The sequence below is a fragment of the Suricata suricatta genome, chromosome 7, assembly GCF_006229205.1.
Source record: "Suricata suricatta isolate VVHF042 chromosome 7, meerkat_22Aug2017_6uvM2_HiC, whole genome shotgun sequence".
NCBI classification, from domain to species: Eukaryota; Metazoa; Chordata; class Mammalia; order Carnivora; family Herpestidae; genus Suricata; species Suricata suricatta.
Window position 1 is genome coordinate 18222282 of NC_043706.1, and position 15426 is coordinate 18237707.

At 42.5% G+C, this 15426-nt stretch overlaps 1 protein-coding gene across 1 annotated transcript; it reads left to right on the forward strand.

Moving 5' to 3' along the window:
* Nucleotides 1-35: 35 nt before the first annotated feature.
* On the forward strand, nucleotides 36-1540 carry LOC115295183. Its single transcript, XM_029943140.1, has 3 exons — nucleotides 36-97; nucleotides 544-1006; nucleotides 1177-1540. The coding sequence occupies exons 1-3, from the start codon at nucleotides 36-38 to the stop codon at nucleotides 1483-1485; spliced, it is 834 nt and encodes a 277-aa protein (XP_029799000.1). The 3' UTR covers nucleotides 1486-1540.
* Nucleotides 1541-15426: the final 13886 nt, after the last annotated feature.

The window sequence follows — 15426 nt, forward strand, 5'->3', positions numbered from 1 at the left end:
TTTGAAACGTGAGTCTCCTTAGATGACTTTCTTAAATGCATTTTGAATTCTCTAACGTTGCCATCCTGGTCACTCTAAAAGGCTCTTTAATGTGCTGGTAAAGAAAGGCCAGAGCAAAGCTCAGTTTTATTGCTTCTGCTGGCCCGGGTTTAGGTACCCTGCCACCGAAAGCCAGAAAGAAAATCTGGAAGATTGGCCTCCCTAGGCAGTAAACTCAATTGCTAGTCTTCCTGGGAAACCAGGGGCGGGGGTGGGAACCCGTGCAGCCACAGGAAAATTCTGCAGAGAAAATTTGCCTGGCCTTGGAGATCTCAACCTGGATCTCATTTCCCCTGAAGGTTCAGCAACCGCTTATTTCGGGACATACCCTAACAAAGGAGAAGGGGCCGTACAATTAACATTATGATTTATTCTGACATGACTCTTGAAGGGTGGCCACTTTATTATTTAAAAAAAAAATTCCACCCTGTGGCTGTACCCAACCAAGCCCAGGATCTGCTTTTTGTCATCCCATTGTCAAAACGGCTCGCCTCGGGTCCCCAGGCCCCATGGCCTGTTAGCAAGAGCGGAATCCACAGAGCGCGACGTCTATTCCAACGTCATAATTGGGCTGGCTCCCTTGGCTGGGTCCACTCGGAGCACCAGCACCGGCAATCCCGGAGGACTCCCTGGCCGCGCGCGCGTTTTCAGGGGGCCTGGGTGGAGATGGGGACCCACTGCAGGCGAGGATGGGGAGCTGCTCTGCAGATTTGGCCCGGTCCCTGGAACTTCACAGACAGTGCCGCAGAAGGCAGGGCTCTGTCGTTTGGGCATGTATGACCTGGAGCAAAATGTGCAGAGAGGGTTGATAATGAAGTACTTGACTAATTCAGTGCGGTCCAGCTGGCTGTGCCAGAGGGCCCGGCTGCCGAGGGAGGCCGGGAAACCAAAGAGCTCACTGCTAGCCATTTTCCCTGGGCACCTGGGAAACCAGCACAAAGGCGTGCACGCATCAAAAAGCAGAGAGGTATCAATAATAAAGAAGGAGAGGAGATGGGGAGAGACGGAGGGAGGGTGGGGGCCGGGGGGTCAGGCCATGGCGTGTTTTTAAGAAAGTTATTATTTTTTATTTTTTTCCTCTTTCCGAGTCTAATCACACTTCCCACTCCCTGGCCCTTTCCATTCTTTTGGTGACAGACACTCAAAGGCCAGTGGGTTTGTTTTCTTTCTTTTCCTCTGACAACTTGCGTGGTTGCCAGTGAATTCTGGCCAGACGGAAAGAGACGGATTCACACGCACAGAAATCTATATGGTGTACCTGGTGGAGACGGAGGTGTGCTTCCGTCCAACAGCGGGGTGCCTAGAAAACTAAGGTGTCCAGCCGGAAGCCAGCTGCCTTGCAGTGTTCTCATCCTTTGGTACCTGCTAGTGGCCCACATGAAGTCCCGCCCCTGTTCCCGGTCTCCTGCCATAAATAATGGATCTTGCATGTTCAAATGTGCTTAAACACTCCGAGGGCCATCTGCTTACAAAGACAATAAATAAAATACTGGATGACTGACTTTAGTGCCGTATGTATTGTAATTATCTTTTAAAAATAGACACGGCTGTCATCCTGGTTTCCAGGCGTGAGTCATAGCAGTGCTGGAACTTCCTGTCCTTCATACTCAGAAAAAAATGGCAGGGGGAGGGGGGGGAAGGGCTCCAGAGAGAGTTAGAAACAAACGTGACAGAGAGCTTTGGTGGGAAGAGTAAGTGGGTGAGGGAAAGGGAAGTAGTTTGACCAAACGTGAGCTTGATTTATAAAGGCCAATCACGCTGTGAATTTAGGCTTAACAAACAGCAGCAAAGTGGATGTTTCTGGTAATAGTCTTTGCCTGAAAATGCAATATATGGTTTTAGGAAACACAGCAAGGTGTGAGGTCAGCTTCCTAATCTTTTGTTTTTCTTCTTTCTTCAGGGGCCCTCATGCTATCTTTCCTTTGCACTCAGCAAAAACTCTTTTTTAATCTTACTAAGGTGTAAATGACTACCAGTACTTAAAGAATTAAGCCTCTCTCACCCTTGAACTAGGTTTATTCAATGAATCAAATGATCAAACCCAAGAGATGGAACTAAAAGTTTTGAAGTAGTAAGCTTTAGGGGAGAGATTTGTGTGTGGGGGGCTGATGTCCCTTCATTTCCCCCCAAACATCACGTAGGTATTCTGGCTATGAGAAAAAAAAAAACGAGCAGGAAATAAAATACTCACCTTGATTTTTAAAACTTTATAGAGTATCACATAAGCCTCTGTTTTTTATCAGGGCCTGAGATCATGTCTTGGTGAAGAAGAAGAGAGACCCACACAAGCTAGCTCAGGGAGCTCTGTAAGGAAATGTAAGGGAGCCCGTGTAAGGAAATGGTTGTCATGAACTCTAAGCTCCAGAACTAAAACGCGCTGAGCCTTCCATGGACTTAAGCAAGACAGTGATTCTGGGTCTGAGCAGCAAGGGATTATGATTCATCCCTCGAGTCCTCTGTTATTAAAGTGACTCAGCAATGCTTCATATGTCTGTTCATCCAGAATTTCTGCTCTCTCGTCATTTTGGCTCTTGCTAGGCCCAGACAGCTCCTATAGCCCAGTGCCCTTATTTTCAGTCCCCAAGAGGGAACTGGATTGTACCAGTTCATTATGAGGCCCCAGGACATGGGTTTTGTACAGACAGCTATGGTTTGGGTCCCTCTGGGTCAGGTGCTTATTTCTCACCCACTTCACACCAGCCAAAGGCAGGTAGGGTTACAGGAGATAGAGGCAGGAGGTACCCTTTGGGATGAGTTGGCAGACATTCTGAGGATTATTCTACCAAGTGTAAATGAACATTGAATTTACTCATGTATGAAATATACTCTTGTTTATTGGGTGTTGGGCTATGGGATGGTTATATATTGTACATATTGTTTTGGTCATTTGAATTATCACACAGTTAACAATTGATATAGATTACCCTTGAATATGAGTCTTCATTTTGTGAAGTTCTGTATGCCACTCAAGTGCATTCCGCAAAATGATTCATCTGGTGAAAACTTTATGGGGTAATGGGACTTGTCTTCAAAATGCATCATCCATACTTTACATAAGCTTCTGTGTAATTCATTTCGCTTTATATACTTCTTGTCACCGAATAGTAGTCTGCTCAGATTTGTAAAGAACTAGTTTAGGCAGAGTCTGGCTTTTAACCTTCACCTTTGCATAAGGAAAAAGATCCAGTGAGATAAAGTGCTTTGTGAGGAGTTTCCACAGGGTAGCATGAAACCTGCTTTTCTGTCACATGAAAGCAGCAACTGGCTGTCTTGAAAGAGGCTTCGAACGAGGACCTATTATATCCTGTGTGCATTTCCAGAACTTTCCTCTTCATTCTACCACCTCTTTGAGAACATGAGTTCAAGGAGTAGCAGTTTAGCGCAACAACATGGAACCCATCTGCTCAGATAGGTCAGCCACTGTTTGGGGGGGACGGAAGGAAGGCTGTGGGATGGGGAGGGTCTGAGTGGCACAGAAATTAACAAGGCAGTACTTCAGGCTCCATTGCCAAGAGTCACATCTAGTCATGGATCGGAAAAGCAGCACCAGGCAACCAAAGTTGCCTGAGTAGTAATGTGGTAGTCCAACAGCTGAGTAGACTATGACAATGGGACACCGAGATGGGTGAGATTCAGAAAGGGGGGGCTGGAGGCATTTAGGAGACCTGTAGTGATCATAGGTAGGGCACAAGGCAGTGCCTTCTAGGTCAGTGGAGAATGAACTTTGATTAGGGACCAAAAGCAATAGCCAAGGTCCATTAGAATAGAAGCGCAGGAGAATAGAAGGATAGGGGCTCAGGAGCCTCACGGGGAGCCTTGTCACCATAGTGTGTGCTTGACTGGATGGGGCTTGACGGGGACACTGGAGTTGAGCTATGATCTGGAGGAGCGCCTTCCAAGTTAGTGTGATAAGAAGAAAACCACCATACCAAACACTCTCATTTAAGAAGTGTGTATGTCTGTTCAGTGAGATACCCCCTCACAGCTGTCAGAATGGCAAACATTAACAACTCAGGCAACCACAGATGTTGGCCAGGATGCAGAGAAAGAGGATCTCTTCTGGACTGCTGGTGGGAATGCAAACTGGTGCAGCCACTCTGGAAAATAGTATGGAGGTTCCTCAAAAAACTAAAAATAGAACTACTGTGCAGAAATTGCACTACTAGGTATTTATCTACAGGGTACAGGTTGTGGTTTCAAAGGGGGCACATGCACCCCAATGTTTATAGCAGTGCTATTGACAGTAGCCAAAGTATGGAAAGAGTCCAAATGTTCATCAGCGGGGTGAATGGATAAAGAAGATGTGATGTGATGTGTGTGTGTGTGTGTGTGTGTGTGTGTGTGTGTGTGTGTATACTCAAAAAGAATGAGATCTTCCCATTTACCACTACATGGATGAAAATGGAGGGTATTATGCTAAGGAAATTTAGTCAGTCAGAGAAAAACAAATATCATATGACTTCACTCATTTGAGGACTTTAAGATACTAAACAGACCAACATAAGGAAAGAGAAGCAAAAAGAATTTAAAAACAGTGAGAGGGACAAAACATAAGAGACTCTTAAATATGGAGAACAAATAGACGGTTGCTGGAGGGGTTGTGGGAGGGGGTGAGGTAAATGGGTAAGGGGCGTTCAAGAATCTACTCCTGAAATCATTGTTGCACTATATGCAACAATGTGTGTTTGTGTGTGTGTACCCATGTGTGTCAGTGTGGGAAAAAGCTATTTAAGGAATGTTTGCTTCAAAAATTATGAGCCTGGGCCACCTGGATGGCTCATTCAGATGAACATCTGACTCTTCATTTCAGCTTAAGTCGTGATCCAGGGTCATTGGATTGAGCCCTACATTGGGCTCTGAGCTGAGTGTGGAGCCTGCTTATGATTCTCTTTCTCTCCCTCTACCCCTTTCCTCTGCTCACTTTCTCTCCCTCTCTAATGTAAAAACTCAAAACCAACAGAAAAACAAACCAACCAAAAACCATCAAGAACCATGAGTCTGGGTATTGGCCTAGAGAGACATAGGACTAGGCAGATGAATCCTCACCCTTCTGTCAATATTGGAATAGAACCTTCCTGGTCGCCAAAAGATAATAGTGTCTAGTCAGGTTGATATCCGGGACAGAAGATATCTATTGATTTTAACTTAGGCCATTGTTGAAGAGTTTAGCAAATAGATTGCTGGAGTTACAGTGGCAATATATGCATGCCTCAGTACAACTCTGCAGACACTTATATTAACATATGGCATGTTCTTGTTATGTGCCTACATCTTCACTCATTATTACAACTAATGCCTTCTATTGTGCCAGATTTGAGGACTATAGTGAGAAAAATGGGGTCATCTTGTGAAGAGCACAAGAAGAATTGTATCTGTTGGAATGTGGCAGGAAGCATGTATGGAACACTCAAAGGAATAACTGAAGTGCATTTAATAAAGGGACTGTTTAGAGAAGTGTGGGGCACAGTTAAGAGAACCTATAAGAAATGATGAACCATTCAGGGTCTAGAAGAAGAGAAAGCCATTACCACAACTGCTCTAGAGGGATAGGTGGGGAGTTACTAGAACCTTATGAGAGCAAAAGACATGGAAGGGGGCTGCTTATGGTCAGAGGAAGGCACTACTGTCAAAATTGTCATCTTGAGGGAAGAAGTGAGACCATGCCCCAATAACCTAATCTCTCTCTCCTTCCATGATTTCTCAGGTCCCTCCCATTGACCAAACCCACCCAGAAGCCAGAGGCCAAGGGAAATCATGAGTCGTGGTCTACAGAGGTAAGTCACCCAACATATAGAACAGGGTAAAGAGGGGTGAAGTATGGATGTGGAGGGGCAAATGCAGAATAATGGCCACAATGTTTTTACAGGTGAATGAGATGCAGGTCAATCTATCTGGTACATTCCTAGGCTAATTGACCAAACAAATTTAAGTTGTTCTTAATGGGAAGATGATACTTAGAGTATCAAAAAGTAGATAGGCAGGGCTGGTTCTTTCATACTAATTGGATCTAAGCAAATTTGATGGACTATTTCTTAAACTGTTAAGTAAAGCAATGGAACCCTTTAGAGATGAAAATTAAGTGAGCAACAGTAATTTTTCTTATTAGTGAATTTAGCATTATTTAATGTTACCTGTGTTCTCCCACACTGTCTACCCTGGGTAATGAATATTTGAATATTTGCCATAAACACATCTCTTGAGAACATTTCATATGTGCCATGGGGGAATATTTTTCATCTTTAATGATCTGATATTGGAAAAGAGACCTTGTCAAGTGCTGGGCTGGGATCACAAGCTGGGTCTTTTGGGGTATCATTTATCCACTCATTTTAGGATGTCTTCACATGTTGGGATTAGCACAGTGGCTAATGGGATATCAGCCCTTTGGTGAGATAATGCTTGAATCTTAGCATTTTGATAATTCATGATACTTAGGCTTATGACAAATGGTAATCAGTGAAGGGCCAATATAATCTAAAGCATAGAGCATGAATTTAACTATTGAAGTACATTTTATTTATTTTTTTAAATTTTTTCATGAAGTACAATTTAAAAATGATCTCTGTCTTAGTGACATTTTATTTTTATTTATTTTATTTTTGTATTAAATTTTCAAAGTTTATTTATTTATTTTGTTTGAGAGAAAGAGGGAGCAGAGGAGGGGCAGAGAGAGAGGGAGAGAGAGAATCCCAAGTGCAAAGCTCAAACTCACGAGATGTGAGCTCATGACCCAAACTGAAATCAAGAGCCAGATGCTTAACTGACTGAGCCATCCAGGTGCCCCTGACTTAGTGACATTTTAACCCTAAATAACTTATTCTACTTGGAAGACATGTGTTAATGTAGTTCCATTTGAGGGCAACACACTTTTACTGAACACTTACCGTATGCCAAAAAGTTCTGGAAAAGGCAGTATGGCAGTGTTTTGAAGGATTTCCTTCTACGACAGAGAAAGCAAACCCTTGGCTTGAGAACACATTTAGTGAGTAATTCTGTCTATTCTTTCAGAAGCAATCTGTGATGGAAATAAAAAAACCCAACAGATTCTGGCCATTCAAATTGTGATTCTTAGATGAAGTTTCATTTGTTGCCTATCTAAGCCATAAACCTTTGGCGGAGCCTGGTTTGAGGTTGTGCTTTGTAATTCTTGATGAATGGCCAATAGTAATTATGTTTATTATATTTGATGATAGCAGCAATAGTAATAGTAATAATAAAAAATAATAGGCATCAGTATATGTGACTGTGTAGTAATAATGTTTGTTGTGCCTGTTAAGTGTGGTCTAGCTCCCAACGGATTAGGTTCATCTATCTCTTCCTTACCAGTACTGCTCCCAGGATGCAGCAACATCTTGTAAAGAGGACAGAGAATGACACAGAGGACACTCTGTGACAGCAGGGCCAAGGACTGCCTTATTTCCTGCTGTCGTCTGACATACACTAGGCTATCACACATTCGTGTATATTTCTAAACAAAAGGAACAAAAATCTCAATGCTTCAATAATAAAGGAACACAAGTGTTTTCAACATCCCTCAAAATTCTTTCTCAAAGACGGTCTTGGGAATCTGTCGGCTACAAAACCTGCTTTTAACAAATCTTTTGCTCATTGGATATTTGTGCCCAAAATGGATTTGAAGTCAGAGAAATCTCTCCAAAAGTTCTATTAAAAGAGTATTTTCTTCTGTCTCTACAATTCCTGTCTCACAGTGTTTTATTCACAAGTAGCCCCCGCCCATCCTAGACTGGGGGCATACATGGCCGGGAAAAAAGACCACAATGAACAGATCTTAGTGAAGATCAGACTCAGTCTATGGTTTTGAACTAAGTTTAGGCTCCATAGTTTTGGACATCAGGAAAATCTTTTGCCACAGAATATGAGAAAATGCTTTGTTGACAACCAAGTTGTCTGGTCATTGAAAAATAATAGATGAGGGTTTTATTTTTCTCTACTTCTCACCTCATGACGAAGATGTGATACCTCTCTGGCTATAAACTGCATAATAATTTTAAAAACTGGGGGCCATGTCAGTATTGCTCCTTATTGAATTGTTGCAAGTTCAATGTAATGAATTTGACCAAAGCCTTCACATTTTATTCAAGCTTTCAGAAAACAGACTTGTACAGATTTCAGGTGCTCAAGTCACAAGCCCTGTGATTTGGGGACCTCCCACCAGACAGACTGACTACTGAATAGCTCCCACTAACCCCCTTGGATAAATGTCTCTCTTGGACCCAGTGAGGATGACTCCTACACTTATCTACTTTCTAGGCTGTTATGAGGATTAATTAATGCTTGTGAAGAGCTATAATCACCTTGGATGAAAGGAGCAGTAGAAAAATAATGACCCTTCTACTTGGCACCTTTCATCTGAGGATCTCAAAGCACTTCACAAGCTTGAATTAATTAAGCCAAGGTAATTGCAAGGTATAATGACAATAACAGTAATGATTATAATTATCCTCAACATTATCCTTAAGAACCTGATTTGAAATCAATTCCTGACACCGTCTCTGCCATGGCGGTGGTCAGCCTCTTGTTCTCCTCCCTCTGCTCACTCACCCCTTTCCTCACCAACAGTGCCCATGACCTCTACCATCACTGGGGAAAGAATGTGGGTTTAGTGGAAAGGGGAACTTAGTGTAGTATAGTGGTGACTTTTGGAAACGTAGGAACACGTCACTGCAAGAAATGCTTATTATGTATTCAGTGATTGTGCTTGAAAGCATTTTGGACAAATGCTTTCTTTGCTGTAATTCTTAGGACAATAGTTTCTGCTTATATAGCACTTGCTACGGGTCTGACACTCTTCTAAGTGCTTCTTGTATATTTACTTATTTAAGCCCCACAACAACCCTACAGGGTAGGAACCATTATCATCATTATCCCAATTTCACACATGAGGAAACTGAGGCACAGAACAATTTGATAACTTACTCACGTCACAGAGTTTATCGTAACCAGGTTACAGAAGTGGTAAGTGGCAGCTGGGAATTTATGATACGGGCATTCTGCTGCTAGAATTTGCACTGTTAATCACTATACTTTTGTCACCATTAAGAGGAAACAATCATTATTTTTATACGTGAAAAGGGGCCAGATTCTCAATACCTTATGTAACTATTTTTATATTTCAGACCTCTCAGAGTGAGAAAAGCATGACTTTGGAATGAATTATCTGGATTCAAACCCCAGTTTCATTATTTATTAGCTGTGTAGTCTCATGAAAATACCTGGTCTTTGAATGCCTCAGTTCCCTCATCTTAAGATACAGGTTTTTCCTCATGGAGCTATGTGATGGCTCTATGACCTAATACATAAAGGACTTAGAGCCATGGCTGGCACATGATAAATGCTCAATAAATGATGACTCTTTTTATTACTCACCTTTTATAGAGAACAGATTTACTTAAACATTTAAAAAGTGAATGTCCAAGAGATCCTAACATTAATACTTGCATGAGACATAAATGAGAGTACTTTGGAGGCAAATCTTTATGGAGTCCTGTTGCGAACTTAAAAAATCCTTCCAAGGTATCAAGGGTCCAAATCTGTGAAAAAGATCGTGTAAAAATATCCATTGCTGTTGGTAGGTTTAGCTACCCCTTCTAGGGGATAGGGTCTTCTCCAAGCTTATTGTCTACATCACCAATGGACGATGTGAGTTTGGGATTAGGCGAGGACCTATTCCCATCTTCTGGTCTACTTGTGCTCCACAGAAAAGATTTAGGGCAATACTCAACTGTCTAGTGCTCTTTCTAGGATATGGTGTTTATGTGCATGTACATAAACACCTTGATGTTCTTTTTTCCTTGATGCCACTCTGGAAGCCTCTCACCTAAATCCCCACCTAATTTTCCTATAGCAGGACCAATACTGATGCTCTGAGAGGTAGAATTTCCATTGCTCTAGCAGGTGGCAAAAAGCCCAAACAATATAGGTAGAGATCTACTTTCTTAGATAAACCTTGGGCATGTCCATGATGAGATCATGTTCAAGGTTTTTTCATATTGTATAACATTAGATTAATTTATCATTGGTTAGAGTTGATTTTTAACTTGTTTTATTTTCAGAGGTCATCTGCAGGGGCATTAAACTTCTATTCAATAAGTGAAATTGTGTAATGCTGGTCTCTTCTGGATTCTCTTGAATGGGACGTATTTTTTTTAATTTTATTTATAAAAAGTTTTTTTACTTTATTTTTTTATTATCAGAGAGACAGAGATAGTGTGAGTAGGGGAGGAGCAGAGAGAGAAGGAGAGAGAGAATCCCAAGCAGGCTTCACGCTGCCAGCACAGAGCTAAATGGGATGTTTCTTGTGGATACTGGGAAAATGTCATTTAAGAGTTGGAGTGCCTCAGACATGGGATTTTAGTGTGGAAGGGAAAACAGTCCCATCCAAATCCTTGTCTGCTTGTCCCTAGGTTTTGCTGATTTTGTAGTTTCCTACAAAGATAAGGGTTTTGTTTTTGTTTTTAGCCTATCTTTAGTGTTGGCATGGGACCAAGGACTGGATTTTTAAATAAATTGATTCATTTTCATCTCCTTGTCTTGCTGTTGGGCTTATGACTTTTAAAAAGTTGTTTTATTTTAAAATTAGAGGCACCTGGGTGACTCAGACACTTGAGCATCCAACTTTGGCTCAGGTTATGATCTCACACTCATGGATTTGAGCCCCGCGTCAAGCGCTGTGCTGAGAGCTCAGAGCTTGGAGCCTGCTTTGGATTTGGTGTCTCCTTCTCTCTCTGCCCTTACCCCATTTGCATTCTTTCTCTCTCTCTCTCTCTCAAAATAAATAAACATAATAAAAAAATATAAAAAATTAGATAAGAATTTTCTTTTGAGCTATGAGGGCCATGGCTTGAACTACTCAAGTATGGTGATAATTACCTCTTACTCATCTCATCTACATGCTTTTGAGGACTGTAGAGATACCTTGGCTATTCTTTTGGTGCAGAAAAAAGTCTTGAAAAGAAATGAAAAGGCTTGGGGAAGGGGGGTCTCAAACCAATTTGTAGACTGTACAGGAACTCAGAGTGGAATGATAGAACAAAGCCTCCAACATTAATTTTAGATAGAACATAGGCTTAGATATCTAATTTTCTCTATTTCCTCCCATAGTTTTGTCTTCTAGGGTCTGGTATTCTGGATGCTGGAATTCTTTGCCTTTTCTTCCTTTTTATTTCCAGAATATCTCTGCACGGAGCCCATGCTGTAGCTGAGTTTCAAATGTCAGATCCTTCTGGGAGGGACCCGTTCTGGGTGGTTCTCAGTTCTTTTTTTCCTGCCAGTTTTTCAAACCAGCTCATTTCCAGCTTACTTTTCATCCCACATTTAATGGGGTAATGGCATTGAGTTCTTGGGCTTTTTCACCTTAGCCTGAGGGGCCTCATGCCTGAGAATTTAAATCTCTAGTGAGCTTCTCACTGCAGCTCTAATGAGATGTTCAAGAGCCACCTGAGGCCACATCCTAAATTATGGACTACTGATGGGAAAGGCCTGTCAGTTGGCCAGGCCAGGGGACACCCTACCTGGCACCTTCTTACGTTTTACAAAGCTGATTGGTGCAACCTAGCTCTAATTAGCATTTAAGGACTTGTAGTTGAACTATGTGGTGAGCTGACAGTACATAAATATGCACACAGGCAGAGCTTAGAGAAGGATTGAAGTTTTTTGACAACTGTTTTAAAAATTCACCTTGTATCTTGAAATGACTTGGACCTTTGAACCCTGTTTTTCATTCCTGTGACTTCGGCCTTTTCTCCCCCGCGACATCTAGCAATGAATTTTGTTGGCAAAATAAATGAAGGCAATTCATTGGGATTCTTTCAATCTTTTCAGGCTTCTTATCAGGGATATTTGCAGACGCAAGTCCCTGGCCACCAGGATGGGAATATTGATCCAACCAAGGGAGTGGATCACAGGACAGTCCCTTGGCTCTCCGAGACCAAGACCACTTGGGAGTCTAACATCACTGTTTTCTTTAAAAAATTTTTTTAAAATGCTTATTTATTGGGGCGCCTGGGTGGCTCAGTTGGTTGAGTGTCCAACTTCAGCTCAGGTCATGATCTCATGGTTCATGGGTTCCAGCCCCGTGTTGGGCTCTGTGCTGACAGCTCAGAGCCTGAAGCCTGCTTCGGATTCTGTGTCACCTCCTCTCTTTGCCCCTCCCCTGTTCACGCTCTGTCTCTCTCTGTCTCAAAAATAAATAAACATCAAGATAATTTTAAAAATTAAATATTTATTTATTTTGAGAGAGACGGAGAGTGTGACCAGGGAAGGCGCAGAAAGAGAGGGCGAGAGAGAATCCCAGGCAGACTCTTTACTGATATGCAGGGCTGGAGAGCACTGAGATCATGACCTGAGAGTCAAACACTTAACCAACAGAGCCACCCAGGAGCTCCTCTCTCATTTTTATTAAAAAATGTTTTATTTTTTATTTTTATTTTTTTCCTCCATTATATTTTATTGTCAAATTGTTTTCCATACAACACCCAGTGCTCTTCCCCATAAGTGCCCTCCACCATCACCACCACCTCTTTTCCCCCTCCCCCTTCCACCCTCAGTTCATTCTCAGCACCCAATAGTCTCTCAAGTTTTGCATCCCTCTCTCTTCCCAACTCTCTCTCCCTCCTCCGTTCCCCCTGGTTCTCCATTAGGTCTCTCTTGTTTTCCTGCTAGACCTATGAGTGCAAACATATGGTTTCTGTCCTTCTCTGCCTGGCTAAAAAATGTTTTAAATGTTATTTATTTTTGAGAGAGAGAGAGAGAGAGAGAGAGAGAGCAGAAGATGGGCAGAGAGAGACAGGGAGACAGAGAAGCCAAAGAGGGCTCCAGAATATGAGCTGTCAGCACAGAGCCTGATGTGGGGCTTGAACCCATGAACTGGGAGATCATGGCCTGAGCCCAAATCAGATGCTTAAATGACTGAGCCCTCCAGGTGCCCGTCATTTGTTTTTTTTTTCCTAAGATTCCACATATAAGCTTCTTATTCAGTGAAAAATAGTAAGACCTATTTAGCACTTCTAAGCGGTGGCTCTAATTTGCATTGTCAGTTTTTAAAAAAGTCATTCTAATTTGCATTCAGATTAAATTTGAAATCATAATTTCAATTTCTATTTTTTAGTGGCTTATTAACCATCTTCATATGTGCTTATTGCTCACTCATATTAATATCTGGTAAAGTATTTGTTCAAGTCTTTTGCCTATTTTGAGTTGGGTTGTTGATATTTTTGGTGTTGAATTTTGAGAGTTCTTTATACATTCTGGAAAGAAATCTTTTGTTGGATACATGGCTTGCAAATGACTTTTCCATGTCTGTAGTTTGTTTCCTGCCTTCCCTCCTTCCTTTCTTCTTTGTTTTCTTTCCTTCCTTCCTTCCTCCCTCCCTCCCTCCCTCCCTCCCTTCCATCCTTCCATCCTTCCTTCCTTCCTTCCTTCCTTCCTTCCTTCCCTTTTCATTCCTTCCTTCCATCCTTCCTTCTTTCCTTCCTTCCTCTTTCCTCCTTCCTTCCCTTCCTACCTTCCTTTCTCTCTCTCTCTCTCTTTCTGTCTCTCATTCAGCTACTTTGCTCTGTCCTTTGAGTGACTATATTTTAGTGTTGTCCCTGCTCTGTGCATGGTTTGCTTTGAACACGTGGTCTGGTGCACAATCTCTGTCCTTCTCTGTCTCTGGTAGCTGCCTGATGTCCCCAAAGTTCTGTCACCTTCAGCTCCTGTCTGTGGATAATGGTGTTAGTTGACAACCTATGTCAAAGAGAAGCTGTGAACAAAATGTGCAGGGTACTTACAGAGCACTCGGGGCGTCTTGGAAGAGAGGCACAATGTAAACACAAGGGAGCCTTAGCTTGGAACCAGTCTGCAAGCACTGCTCAGGCTTCACATATAATTTTATCTCTCCATCTAGGGCCAGAGCGCTTGGCGGGATGGTGAAAGAGTTTCTGGATTGCACATTCCAGATCATGTGTGCCTGTGTTATTGTGCAAAAGGGCGTGCCTTCACGTATGGTCTCCTCCTGACTTAGTCATGGAAGACCTCACAGAAGAGGGAAGATTTAGGAAGCCTTTTAAAGATGAGAGCAAGCAAGGTGTGCAGCGAATGCAGGCTCGAAGGGAAGCTTTGCGCATGTCAGGCGGGACTCCAAAAGCGGGGAGAGTGGAAATGGGAATCATCAGGTGTTAAAGGAAAGGAAGTAATTGTATTAACTTAAGAAGATGAATTTTAACATCCTTCCAGGAATCTGATCTTGGAGGGAGGCTTCTTCTAACCTCAGAGCTGCGAAAATGATTAGTACTTCTTTGAGTGACTCTGAGAAGGAAAACCCCAATTTAAAACTACAGTCAGGTGTTGTGGTAAGTTTGTACTGTATTCCAGACAGTTTTATTTTTAACTTGGAGGATGATTATCAGTTACGACTAATGGGAAGTGAGTCACCATAAAATAAAAACTGCGACCCTGACCTATACAGTCCTGAATATATTTAACGCTAAATACGTTTTGGTTAATCAAACGAATACGTAAGTAACTGCGTGACACCAAGGCTGCTTGTGACCTTGTTTGGTAAAGGTGGTTGAAAAAAATTAAAACGCAACAAAAGCCTACAAAGTGAAATTGGCATTTCACTTTGCCTTAAGGCTGGTCCCGAATCTAAGGGATGAAAGAGAAAGAAGACAATGGTGGATTAGCTGAGTGTGACAAAGAGCCACCTTGGTCATGGACACGAATTCCCTGGCAGGGCGCACCCCCGCCCCCCATGCTCTCATGCCAGTTTGGTTAAATTCCCAGGCCGGAAGGTGGAGGTCTGTCCTGAGCAGGGGCTGCGGCTGGCTCTGGACTGTCGGCAGGCTGGAGAGGCTAAAGAAAAGCTGGAGAATTTTCAGTGCAAAAGGAAACTTGCCCTCGGGAAGCAGAAGAGCTGTGTTTAAACCTAGTGCCACCATTTATAATCCAGGGTGTCATTTTTAAAACCCAAGCCTCACTCAACACACCTGCAAAAGGTAGACAGTTTCTCACCGGGGTTATTGTAAGGATCAACCAACAAACTAGGTTTGAAGGGCGCCTGGGTGGCTCAGTCCGCTGAGCGTCTGACTCTTGATTTCGGCTCAGGTCAGGATCCCAGGGTCATGGGATCAAGCCCCTTTTCCGGCTCTGTGCTGAGCGCTGAGCGTGCAGCCTGCTTGAAATTCTCTCTCTTTCTCCCTCTGGCCACCCTTTCCCCCACTGGCATATGCATTTTCTCTCCCTCAAATTAAAAAAAAAAAAATGAAAAATGGATTTGAAAGGACTTTGGACACTTTCTAAAAAAAAATAAAAACAAAACTCAAATTTTTGCTTGATGTAGTGACCAGAAGAGTAGGCAATATCTTCCTTGTTTTGAGTTAAGATACA